Raw genomic sequence first — 13,112 nt, 5'->3', positions numbered from 1 at the left:
ATACATACATGTGTGTGACTTTATAAATAAAAAACTAAATAGATATAATTGAATTATTATTTTGTATTTGTATATATGTATGTATATTTTGGCTATTCGTTATTTTCATAATTAACTTTTAATATATATCCATCAAAATTACAAAAATTAAGAGCATCGATTGCATTTTTAGCATCATAATCACTTTCCATAATTACAGTTCCTGTAAGTTCTTTTGATGTTGTTTCTTCATTTTTTAAATCAGCTCTTACTACTCGACCATGTTTTTTAAACAAATCTTTTAATTCTTTCCATGTACTTTGTGGAGGTAAATTATAAACTACTAATGTGCAATTTCTTCTAATGCCTCTTCTAAAATCATTAGGTTTTCTATATTCATCTTTTCTATTATCTCTTCGAAAATCTTTTTTATATTCATCTCTCCTAAAATCTTTTCTATATTCAAAATCTCTTCTTCTTCTTGGATCATAGAATTTATCTTTTCTAATATTACTAAACCTTTTTTTTTCAAAACTTCCTGAATTTTCTTCTCTATCTTCTCTAACAAATATAAGTCGATCTACATTCAAAAAAAATAATTATTATTTTATAATAAAAACAAATAACTAAACACTTTTTATAAATAAAATTAAGATCAAATATTACCTTCTAATTTTGAATCATTTAAACGGTTGATTGCTTCTTGTGCTTCTTCGCACGACGAATATTCTACTATCCCACATCCCTGTAATGGGGGAAAAAATAAAAAAAATAAAAAAAATGGGAAAAAAATGGGAAAAAAAAAAATGGAAAACACTTCAATGGGTGAACGTATCCATATTTGGAACATATTAGCATAGATGAGTAACTCACTTTTGATCGTCCTTGTGTATCCTCAAAAATGTCAACTCTTAAAACATCTCCTGCTTTTTTCATGTGTTCCTTTAAAATAGGCCATGTTACTTTCCAGGGCAAGTTCCCTACATATACTCTGCAACCTTTTGTTGGGCTCTAAAAAAAAAAAATAAAAAATAAAAAATAAAAAATAAAAAATAAAAAATAAAAAAATATAACATAATATAATAATAAAGAAGAATCAAAATATCATTGCAGTTGCAATAGTCACAATTAAAAGAATAAGATTGAACGAATAATCAGTGCATGCATATATAAAGTAGTGATATGGTTCAATTTGATTTGTTTCTATATTTCTTTTACAAAAATATAGAGACAATATTAAACAGAATATGTATTATTTTAACATGCATGTATGTATATATAATATATATATATATACATACTAATATGATGTATGTAGAGAACAGAATGTGAAGATCTAAAGCAAGGGCTTACAATATATGATATAAAGAACAAACAATTTACATATATATATAGTAGAAAATATAGCAACAATAATAATAAAATAGTAGAAAATATGAATATTGACTTACATTTTGATTAGTTTCCATGGTTAAATATACTAAATATTATATAAATAAAACAAAAAAAAAAGAAAAATCAAATATATTATTTTTCCAAATGAATTTGTTTATTTTTCTAATTTAATATTTTTTTATTTTATTTTATGTTTTTTTTTTTTTTTTTTTTTTTTTTTTTTTATATATTTTTATATTATATATTTTTATGTTATATATTTTATTTATATTTTATAATTTATAGTTTTTGAATTTGGCTACAAAATTTCCCAGTTTTCTTATTCTTCATCTTCTTTTCAGTGGTTATAAAATATTTATATACATTCTTAAATGTACCATAATATATATTTTTATATTTTCATATTTTCTTTATTTCAAATATGCTAATTAATAATATTATATACATATTGTATGTATTGTATTTATATATATATGCATGATACTACACTTTAAAACGGGAAAAAAAATAATTAAAAATAATACTAATTAATATATTGCTATTTTTAAATGGGGGTTCATATTGCCAAAATAATATCTTTAAGCATGGTGATTCGGATTAATTCACAATGGGGGGAGGTATACAGTTTTTTTTATTTTTTTATTTTTTTATTTTTTTTATTTTTTTTAAATATTTACAATATTGCATAGTACTACATTATAACACTACATTATATATTCTATAAATATTTATAATATCATATTTTTTTTATGATTTTTTTTTGTTTTTTTTGCTAATATATGAGCATATTTGTTATAGATGAAATATGTATGCATTTAATTTATACATGCATAAATATTTTCCTTATTTTAAATAAACTTATCAAAATAGTATACAACTGAATATATTATAATATATATGTAGGAAAAGAAAAGAAAAAAAAAGAAAAGAAAATATATTATCTATCTTCATTTATTCTATTATAAACCTTTATATATATCTATAACTACTAAATTTAAAAGATCATATAATAAACATTTCTATAACATTTTGTATGTATTATAAATATATGTTATAAAAAAATTTCCTATTTTTTATAAATTATTATTTTAGTTTAAATATTTATCTACATATTTTAAAAGTTAAGAGCAAATGGGAACCCATACATCTGCTATACATGCATATATATAACTAAATTAATGCAAAAAAATGAATCCATATTGTATGCATGTATGCATAAGTATGGTATTATATAGGGTAGGAAAATAGGAAATTATATGACAATCTAAGTTGGTATTTAATATTTAGGAAGCATATATACTGACTCTGTTGTTAAATTTGCTATTGCTATTTTATATTTGGCATATTGTCAAAATTAGTGAATTGGTGAGATATTGGACAGTTTTCATTTTATTACTCAGAAATATAGTAATAACAAATTGGGTATACTTTAAAATAAATATTACAATGAGCTTACAAATTAGCATGATGGGGTTACATTTTTTATTTTTTTATTTTTACATTTTTTTGGATTAAGAACGAGACTAAGTTGGTATTAGCCGCTTGACAAAGTGGGTACACAAAATCGTAAATTTTAAAAATTTTGAAAATTTTGAAAAATTGGAAAAATTGGGAAAATATCGAAACTGTGTTGACAAGATATGACTGCATTAGCTAACAAATTAAGCTAGTTATGTTTAAATGATATTTATAAAAAAAAGTTAGATATAGAAAAGTATGTACATAAATTAGAGTAATATTAATTTTTAAATGAATAAATAAAAAAAAAAAAAAAAAAATATATATATAGTGATTTATTATTACATATTGGGATCTATTTTGTTTATGTCTTTCTTTATCTCAACAATTATATAACAAGGTTTTTTTTTAGGTTATTTATTTTTTCTAATATTTCTATAGTTTTTTTTATTTCATTAGTATATTCAAATTCTTCTGCTTTTATATTTGTACTATCTAAGATATGGGAATATTTTTCTAATTTTTTAATAAGAGTATATTTTGTTTTGTTTAAAATTAATAATTCGTTTTCTATTTGACTATATTTATTTGTTTGTAAATCGGGGACATCCATATTATTATTACTACCACTCTTATCAATGCCGCTCTTATCGAAATTGTTTTTTTTTATGTAAGAATTTGCATCTTCCTTTTTTTGATCAAAATTATTATTGTCTACTTTTAACCATTTGCCAACATCATATCCACATCTTTCCTTTATATAATTTTTATATTCAAATAAATTTTTAATTTCATTTTGAAAAATATTATTTTTATTTAGTATCTCATTAAACTCATCATTTTGTAATTTTATTTCTTTTATATATTTTATATTTGAGTTTTCAAATATATTATTATTTTTTGTATTATTTATAGTATCTTTTATTTCTTCATTATTCTCATTTTCATTAATGGTTTTATTTATTTTTTTATTTTCTAAAGATGTATTATTATTTTTGGGTTCTTCCTCATTTTCACATTTTTCTTTTCTAATATATAAATTGCAATATGCACAAAAACTTTCTTCCTTGTTTTTTTCCTTTACCAACGGGGTTACTTTGCACTGCAAGCGGTCAGAAAATCAGGTAAATAATGACGATAAAAAATGACGATAAAAAATGACGATAAAAATGACGATAAAAATGACGATAAAAATGACGATAAAAATGACGATAAAAAATAGGTCAGAAAAAATGAACGTATTAGAATCCTTACGATGTGGCAACTGGCATTTAATAATGTCCACCCGCGTAACAATTTCTCTCCAATAATTGCTGATGCAGAAAAAGCATCATTGTGGTTGCTATTTAATTCGACTTCCATTAAAAAAGATGTATTTTTTATGTATATATACTAAATAAATTATGCAAATTAAATAAATTATGTAATTTTTTGTATAATATATATATATCTACATACAAGCAAAAGTAGATATATTATATAATGGCAAAAATTTATCATATATAATTAGAATTGAACAATCTTAATATTTTCAACTATGGAAATTTAACAAATTAATAATCCATAAAAAAGGCAAAGAAAATTCCGAAAAAAAAAAATAAAAAATAAAAAAAATAAAATAAATAAAATAAAATAAACAAACAAATTAACAAGTAAATATTTTGTGCTATTTATATCATTTTTATTTTACTCTCTTTTCAATGTTGTACTCAAAAAAAAAAAGTGAGACCAACACAAAAACATTCTACAATGGAAATATAAATCGAAAAAAATTCGAAAAAGTTTGGAAAAAATTACAAAAATTCAAAAAAGTTCGAAAAAATTCACAAAAAACACAAACAATTAATTCTATAAAAAATGAGAAAGGAGTACAAATGGGCACATAATAAGGCACACATAAATATTGTATAGTATATTTTTTTTTTTTTTTTTTTTTTTTATATTAATATTTTTAGTGGAAATTAACGTATCTCCTCTTTTTTTTTTAAGTCCAAATAATTTATGTTTTAAAAAAAATAAAATTATAAATTTGTTTCACACTTATACGATTGTATATATTATTATTATTATTTATGTATAAGTTAAAAAAATATATATTATATAAAAAATTGTGTACATATTAATATAAATAAAGACTAATTTATAAAATTTATATATTGTACATAAATATATAATTATATGAACATATCTTTCTCTATCTATAATCTACTATACATACATCCATGCATACACATGGTAAATATAAAAATCGAGTTAAGAGTTTAAATAAATGAGAAAAGAGATACTAACTAAATAAAGATATATTAATAAATGTCCTCAAAACGAAAACTGGCTATAATTTTTTAAGTTCTATATATATATATGTAATAATACATATAGAACTGTGTACATATAAATATATACATACATACCCCAAACAACCCATGTATACGTATATGTATATGTATATACAAAAAACATGGTGATTTTATAATAAGTTCAATCTGTTATATATATATATATATACATACATACATGCATACATGCATACATACATGCAGACATATAAATAGTTTTGAATTGTTTATATGCAAAAATGAATAATAATATAACTAAAAATATAGAGGGGCAAATACTAGAAGCTCTAAAAGATAAAGAAAAAGAAATAGACCATGAAATAAAAAAATATGAAACATTAGAAAGAAAAATATATGATGATAATGATGAAGAATTGGAAAATATAAAAAATAAAAGATTACAAGAATTAAAAAATAGGCATAATGAGAATAGAAGATTATTAAGTATGGGTCATGGTGTATATAATGAAATATTATCTGAAAAAGAATTTTTTGATATTTGTAAAAATTCAACTAATGTATGTTGTCATTTTTATAGGAATACTACATGGAGATGTGAATATTTAGATTCAAAATTAATTAATTTATCTAAAAAATATATTAATATTAACTTTATAAAAATAAATGCAGAGAAATCTCCTTTTTTATGTGATAGATTAAAAATATGGTGCATTCCTACACTAATGCTTATACAAAATGGAAAAACGGAGCATTCCATAATAGGCTTTGATGAATTAGGTGGAGACAATTTTTCTGAACAAGCACTTATTAATATTTTAAAAAAATGGAAACTAATTAGCCAAGCAGACGAAGATGGGTGACATTTATCACAATGAAAACTACATTAACAATTAATTTGATTTTTTTTTTTTATTCCATCCAGGCTTCAATTTGTCGATATGTTTAGTATATAAGCATTAGCTTGTGTTTCTAAGATTAGTCGACTTAATTTGATGTGCTCACATTAGTATAGTTACAAATTTATTCCGGTTTATTTTTGCGCCACCTCTGTATTTTTTTGCACCACTTCTTATATTTTTCCTATTACTTTTCCCCATTTTTTTTCCCCATTTTTTTAACCTTTAATTTTATTATCTATAATAAAATTCTCAAAATGATAAAATTTCAAGATTTTCCAATAATTTCCATCATGTCTATAAATTTGAATATTTCGAGATTTTTGTTTGAGCTTGTTTGGCAAAGTTCTGAATTTATAATTATAGCTCTAATCAAATCGGATATATAAACATGTTTGTAATTTAGTGGAAGAAAATCACTAATTATAGGATATATAAAATCTATAATTTTTTTTATAATTTCTTTTTGATATATATTATCATCATTATTTATTATATGAAAAGGGCAAAAAATTGAAATTCTTTTATTTTCAAAAGGGTTATTTTTTAATAAATCTATTATTGAGTTATAATTATTTAAGCATAAAATATTTATATGATCTACATTATATAATTTATTTAGATCTAGTGCTTTTAAAAATTCGTCTTTTCCTCGGTTATCATAAGTAAGAAAGCTTACTAGCTTATTGGTATCGTCAATAGCTTGGCTATTTTCATTTTTTTGAGGTATATTTTCACTTTTTTGAACTTTGCAAGATTTAGAACTTAAATCCTTTTTAATTGCCTTTTGTATGTCTATTATATTTTCATTTATGGTCAGCAAATTTGACTTACTATGCATACTTTCCCCATTGATTGATACATTTTTTTTTAATTTTTCTAGTAAATTATTTTCTGAAAAAAATACAAGCTTATTATTGCACACATTTTCATAATTTATTTTGTTATATTTTTCATTTATATAAATTTCTTTGCAAAGAAGTGATAAATTCAAATATGAAATTATCTTGGTGTAAAAATGGCTGTTTTTCAAATTATTATCAAAAATTATGAACTTGTAAGGTTTAAAGGGAGCCATCAATCACAAATAAAAAAAAAAAATAAAATAAAAAAAATATTATTATTACGAAAAATATAGGGTGTTTGTATTGCTATATAAACAAAACATATATATAGTAAAATATAGAAAGCTGTAATAAAATAGTTGCATTCCCCTGAGTTAAATATACTTGATCTGGATTGTACCCAAGGGGAAAGCCTGTGTACAAATATTTATTTGTTCGGATGCCCCTTCTTCATTTAATCAGCCAAATAGAAAAAAAATGCAAAAAAATAATAGGAAAAAAAATGCGAAAAAATAATAGGAAAAAATAATAGGAAAAAAAAATGCGAAAAAATAATAAGAAAAAAAAATAGGAAAAAAAAATGTGAAAAAAAAAATGAGAAAAAAATTATGACCAAGCAAGGTAGTTTTACGACGTGATGTACAGCCATAGATCATATGCATACATATTTATTATTACTATTTATGTGCTTACTTATTAGCGATTTTCACTAATTTTCATACACATAATTCCTTAGAAAATTTTTTTAAAATAATAATGCATACATATTCGCGTTGAGAAATTGTTAAAACATTGAAAAGGAATAAAAATATTGCAATGTTTGTTGGTATAAGTTTTTAATTATTTAAAAAAAAATATATTGCTGAAAAAATGTATTTTTTGGTGGCTTGCTGTAATGATTTGAAGTGTAGAAAATATGATTAAACAAGTAACAAAAAACAATACGATATTTTTGTGGTGTTTTAAAAGGTATTTTTATATACCCAATAAAAATGATATCGGAAAATTATCGATTAAAAATTTAGGAAAATATTCGCTTGACATTATAAGATTATCAAAGAGCAATAATGATATTTATGAAATATTTAAAACGAGAGTAAATAGTGAAATAACTTTACTTGATGGAAAAGACTGTTATAGGATAATAAAATCATTAGAAATAAATAATAAATTAGATGAAAAAGAAGAATTTATAAAAAATTTATTAAATAAAATATCAATAGAGAGTTGTAAATATTCAATAAAAGAAATATGTGATATATGTTTTTTATGTTCTAAATTAAATTTATTATTTATTCCTTTATTTGCTTCATTATCTCTTGCCTTTTTAAATAAAATAAATTTAGCAACACCAGAAAATATATCAACTATATGTTTAAGTTTTTGCAAAGTTCAAATAAAAGATATAAATTTATTTAACAGAATATCGGTTGCAACTTTAAATATATTGCATATGTTTGATATTGAAAGTTTAATAAATGTTTTGATATCTTTTTCTTATTTAAATATAAAAAAAGAAATGCTTTTATATTCTTCTGTGAATATTTTTGTAAAAAATCAAAACAATTTAGACATAAACCATTTAATAAAAATTGCATATATATATTCGAAATTTTCTTTTATAAATAATGACATTAATACAATTCTTCAAAAAAAACTACCTTTACACATTTCAGAACTTACAAATATTCAATTAGCTGATTTAATTATATCATTACATAAATTATATATCAATACATATGATATAAATAAATATTTTACTGATGTGAACTTTTTACAATTAGAATTTCCAATAGCGATAAAAGTTATAAATATATTATCACAGATAAAAAATATTAATATAGAATTTAAATATGATGAAATCATATTGTTTGTTAATAATTTCTTACGCACTAACACAAGAAGGGAATTACTAGAAGTGGAATCAAATAAACAAGACGATGGTGATATAAGTTTGGTAGAATATGTAGATAAGAATAAATTTTGTGAAACTGATAGACATAAAAACGAAGAGACAAAAATAAAGGAAGAACTATTTTTGAGCAATGTAAATAATGATGATAATGAAATGTATCGATCTGATGTGGAACAAAAATTGGAACAAAATGATGCACCTTTTTTGGAAATTATTAAAAGAAATGAATATCCTAATGATTATTATATAAAAAATGGATTATTTAATTTTAGATTATTAAATGAAGAAAATGAAATATATAATAATTATTCTAATATAGATCTAAGAACTAAATTAAATACAAATTCTATTTGTTATTTATGTGTAGATATATTTGAGTCTTTATGCAATTTTCTAGTGAAAAATAGTATAAATGATGAATATGAAAAAAAATTTAAATTTTATTTAAATTATATATGCAAAGAAATAGTTAGATTAAAAGATTATATAAATTTTACATGTTTAATTAAATTATTTTCGTCATTATTAAAAATTCCAATAATATGGGGTTTACCATTTTTGCAACTCAATGATATCACTTTATTTAAAGAAAATTTTTTATTTTATATTGATAAAGAAACAAATTTTTATGTAGAATTAATAAATCGATATTTCAAAATTTTTCATACATCCGAAGATGTAGATAATCATAGTGTAATATTATCATCTATGATTAATTTGTTTAAATTAAAAGACAGTGTATTGATTGTAAAAGGAAATAAAATAATAGATCAAAATGAAGGAGAGAAATATACAGATTTATTAGAAAAATGTTTAAATCACTATTCATCAATAATAAAAAAAGGAAAGAAATATAATGAAAAAAAAAATAGCTACATAATGGAAGAATATATTATATACAATTTCATAGATTATAATTATAAAAATGTTCAATTATGGAATAGAAGCTTAGATGATAAAAATGGTATATCAAATCAAGACGTTGAAAAATATGAAGAATGTAATAATTCTTATAATAGTTATAATGAAGATAATATAAATTTACCATATGCATTAAAACCTACTATTATGGTAAATAAAATATTGGCCTTAGAGTTATTTAGTATAGTTCAAAGTTTTACGAAAAATTTAAAAATGAATTTCAAGGATGGAATGTATTATATTCCACTATTAGAATATGATAATTATATAGCTTATATATTTTTAGGGCCAGAAAACTATTTTTATTCTTCTAATGAGCAAAAGGAATTAAATTTAATTAATACAGCACTAGAACGAAATAATAATGTAGTAAGTAATGATGTAAATAATGATGAAAAAAAGCAACATGATATCTTTTTGATTAATGACATTTCTTACAATCCATATGATATTTTTTATAATGAAAAATATTTTGCAAAAACAGAAATATTAATAAAAATAAATTATTTATTAACAAAAGGCTATAACATAATTGCTATACCTTTTTATTCTTGGAGATGGATGAATTCTGAAGAAAAGTTTGACGCAATTAATGTACAACGGAATAATATTATGAACGCGCAATAATAAAATGGTGATAATCATATATATATCTATTTTTTGTTAATTTTTGGCTAGCTGGAAAAAAAAAATGCCTACAAGATATGTGTGCATGATTTTGCATACGGGTACATATTTGAGAAAATGGCTAATTGCTTTTTTTAATTTCTTTTTTAATTGCCTTTTTAATTGCTTATTTTGTTGTCGTAGTTAATACCCATATTTTATAGTGCATTGTCTTAATATATTATTTCTTTCATTCTATTTAAAACAAATGTATATATTACTAAGTTTATCATACATATTCCCCTTGTTTTAATCACTATATTTTTTTAAAAATATTTACATGGATAACTATTATTTTTTGTAATTTAATTTTTCATAATTTTTCATAATTTTTCATAATTTTTCATAATTTTTCATAATTTGTATCTTTAGTATTTGTCTTTTTTTCATTGTTTAGTCATAAAGTATTTAAATTTTTTTTTTTTTCCGAACTAGACAAAACCTTACATTGTTTCCTTTATTTGTGCCAATTCAATACAATATTTTTGTATTATAGTATAAACTGTGATTTCTCTTTTCCTGTTTTAATAAGCCAGTAGTTGTTAACATGCACAGTTATATTTTTAAAATTCTTTTATTTACCTTGTTCTACAAAATTATGAATTTTACACCAAATTATCATGAAGGAATAAATTTCGTCAGAGGGAAGGTGGAAAAAGATGATCATTTTAATATAGAATTATGTATCGTCGAAAAAAAAAAATAATAATATGCATGATATTTCTGAACATGTTTAAGCGATATAAAATTGTGAAATTTCTATAATTGAAATGTGTGTGCAAATATATATAATAATTAAAACGAGCTATATTTTTTTTTCGCTTATTTAAGCATATAATGGTGATAATAAAAAAGTTAAGTTTGAGATTGGTGAACAAATAAAGGAATATGATACACCTATTATGATATTACTACCTACGGCAAGGAATAATAGCTTAAAATAAAATAATTAACTTATAACACTATATATGCATTATTATTTTTTTTAAAAAGACAAATAAATATTTTTTTCGCTAGCTGAAAATGTATTACGCCATATATGTATATTTATATTATATATATTTATACATTATATATATTTTTTTTAATTTTCTTTTCTATACAAAATTTCAGAATAAACCTTCGTCCAGTGAATTGTACGAAAAGTATATGAAAGAAATCGATGACCATAAACACAAATGTATGTTTTTTTTTTTTTTTATAAAATATTATATTTTTCGTTTTATAAAAATAAGCCAAATAAGTATATGTTGTAAATAATTTTTTTTTTTTTTGTAGCTGTGAAAGACGTTATGAACAACATTATGAGCACATTTGACTCGGTAGTTAATTTGATAAATATATATAAACAAGAAAAAAAATAAATAATTTATATATTTTCATTTATTAAATTTTTTACATATTTTGTTTCCTTTTGATTTATATCATAATTTATTTACACATAGAGTCTATATATTTTTAATTTCAGATTGACCAAAAAATGTTCTTAAATAAAGTTAAAAAAAAAAAAGGGAGATAAATTAGTTGTGCATACGTAAATATACATATATATATATTTTATCCAATTTAAATACATTTGATTTTAATTTATAAAATTTGTTAATTTAGTTATCAGAAGAAGTTAACGAGTATTTAAAACTTTATAAAAGTTTTTCAATATGACAAAAATGTGTAGAAGGAAATAATAAGTAAAAAAATAAAAAAATAAAATTAATATGTTTGAATGTCTTTAGACAATAATACATGTTTGTAATATATTTTCTTTTTTTTCCGTTTTTTCTAACGTTTTGAAAAAATAAAATATAACATTCTTAATAAACTCAATTATTATTAGCTATTTAAAATGTGTAAATAAAAATTGATTTGCATAAAAAAAATAATTATAATAAAATACTTTATCTCAAATATTACACACATAAAAAATATATTTTTTTTTTTTTCCCTATTATTTTAAATCACAAAAATGTTAAGAGAATATGATTTGTAGCGATAAGGATGCAAGTAGGGTTTGAAATTAATTCTAAAAATCGATAATGAAAAAAAAAAAAATGATAATATACCATATTGTTAAAAAATAGTATATTATAAATATATTAAGCGTTGTATAAACAAATAAAAAAACTTGAAATCAAAATTGTAAATAATTTAAAGCCCCTTGAAAAGTTTTATTTCTATATTTTTAAATGGTCATAATATTATTGTGTGTTTTACATTACCCATGTATATATATATATATATATATATAAGTACATTTGTATGGGAACAAAATTTGAAATAGGATCATTAAAATGAGTAAAAAAACATATTTAAGAAAATATATAGAAATTAATGGTATTCCTCTCTTTATCTTTTTATATATTAATACACTTATTTCGTGGGGATAAAAAAAAAAAGAAGTTATAGTTACATATAGATATTGACTAAAATATAAGAAGGCTAGTATATTTGTGAGATATTCTCTCTCTTACATAAAATATAAATCGAATAATAATAATAATAATAATAAAATATATAATAATAATAATATATAATAAAATTGATAAAGGGATTGAGATTATTAGGTGTTATACAAAAATCAACATTATAATAAACTTTTCTCAAAAATATAAAAATAATTACTTACACATTATTTTATAATATTGTTTATTTCTTAACTTTTATATTCATATTGCAACTTTTATTTTTTGTTCATTTTTTTATTTTTATAAAATTAAAAAAATGTGTATAAAATGTTCATTTT

General features: G+C 20.8%; 6 protein-coding genes across 6 annotated transcripts; 3 read left to right on the top strand and 3 right to left on the bottom strand.

Annotated features, from left to right (window-relative positions):
- Nucleotides 1–92: 92 nt before the first annotated feature.
- Nucleotides 93–1,448, bottom strand: PY17X_1208200 (uncharacterized protein; the record flags this gene model as incomplete). Its single annotated transcript, XM_726262.1, has 4 exons — nucleotides 93–559; nucleotides 646–724; nucleotides 853–990; nucleotides 1,431–1,448. 4 exons carry the CDS (start codon nucleotides 1,446–1,448, stop codon nucleotides 93–95), a joined length of 702 nt encoding a protein of 233 aa, XP_731355.1.
- A 1,772-nt stretch (nucleotides 1,449–3,220) lies between these two features.
- On the bottom strand, nucleotides 3,221–4,194 carry PY17X_1208100 (conserved Plasmodium protein, unknown function; the record flags this gene model as incomplete). Its single annotated transcript, XM_022956713.1, has 2 exons — nucleotides 3,221–3,898; nucleotides 4,087–4,194. The coding sequence occupies 2 exons, from the start codon at nucleotides 4,192–4,194 to the stop codon at nucleotides 3,221–3,223; spliced, it is 786 nt and encodes a 261-aa protein (XP_022812575.1).
- Nucleotides 4,195–5,407: 1,213 nt separating this feature from the next.
- PY17X_1208000 (cell differentiation ATP-binding protein) lies at nucleotides 5,408–5,989 on the top strand (the record flags this gene model as incomplete). The annotated part of the gene is made up of 1 exon (XM_726051.1): nucleotides 5,408–5,989. One exon carries the CDS (start codon nucleotides 5,408–5,410, stop codon nucleotides 5,987–5,989), a length of 582 nt encoding a protein of 193 aa, XP_731144.1.
- Nucleotides 5,990–6,293: 304 nt separating this feature from the next.
- PY17X_1207900 (conserved Plasmodium protein, unknown function) lies at nucleotides 6,294–7,103 on the bottom strand (the record flags this gene model as incomplete). Its single annotated transcript, XM_022956712.1, has 1 exon — nucleotides 6,294–7,103. One exon carries the CDS (start codon nucleotides 7,101–7,103, stop codon nucleotides 6,294–6,296), a length of 810 nt encoding a protein of 269 aa, XP_022812574.1.
- Nucleotides 7,104–7,786: 683 nt separating this feature from the next.
- On the top strand, nucleotides 7,787–10,333 carry PY17X_1207800 (uncharacterized protein; the record flags this gene model as incomplete). Its single annotated transcript, XM_726050.2, has 1 exon — nucleotides 7,787–10,333. One exon carries the CDS (start codon nucleotides 7,787–7,789, stop codon nucleotides 10,331–10,333), a length of 2,547 nt encoding a protein of 848 aa, XP_731143.2.
- Nucleotides 10,334–10,919: 586 nt separating this feature from the next.
- On the top strand, nucleotides 10,920–12,034 carry PY17X_1207700 (conserved Plasmodium protein, unknown function; the record flags this gene model as incomplete). The annotated part of the gene is made up of 6 exons (XM_034637621.1): nucleotides 10,920–11,055; nucleotides 11,204–11,226; nucleotides 11,486–11,552; nucleotides 11,651–11,694; nucleotides 11,841–11,867; nucleotides 11,981–12,034. 6 exons carry the CDS (start codon nucleotides 10,920–10,922, stop codon nucleotides 12,032–12,034), a joined length of 351 nt encoding a protein of 116 aa, XP_034493568.1.
- Nucleotides 12,035–13,112: the final 1,078 nt, after the last annotated feature.

This window comes from Plasmodium yoelii, assembly GCF_900002385.2.
Source record: "Plasmodium yoelii strain 17X genome assembly, chromosome: 12".
Classification (NCBI taxonomy): domain Eukaryota; phylum Apicomplexa; class Aconoidasida; order Haemosporida; family Plasmodiidae; genus Plasmodium; species Plasmodium yoelii.
The sequence above is the reverse complement of the archived record's forward strand: the minus strand, read 5'-3'. Positions and strand labels throughout refer to the sequence as shown.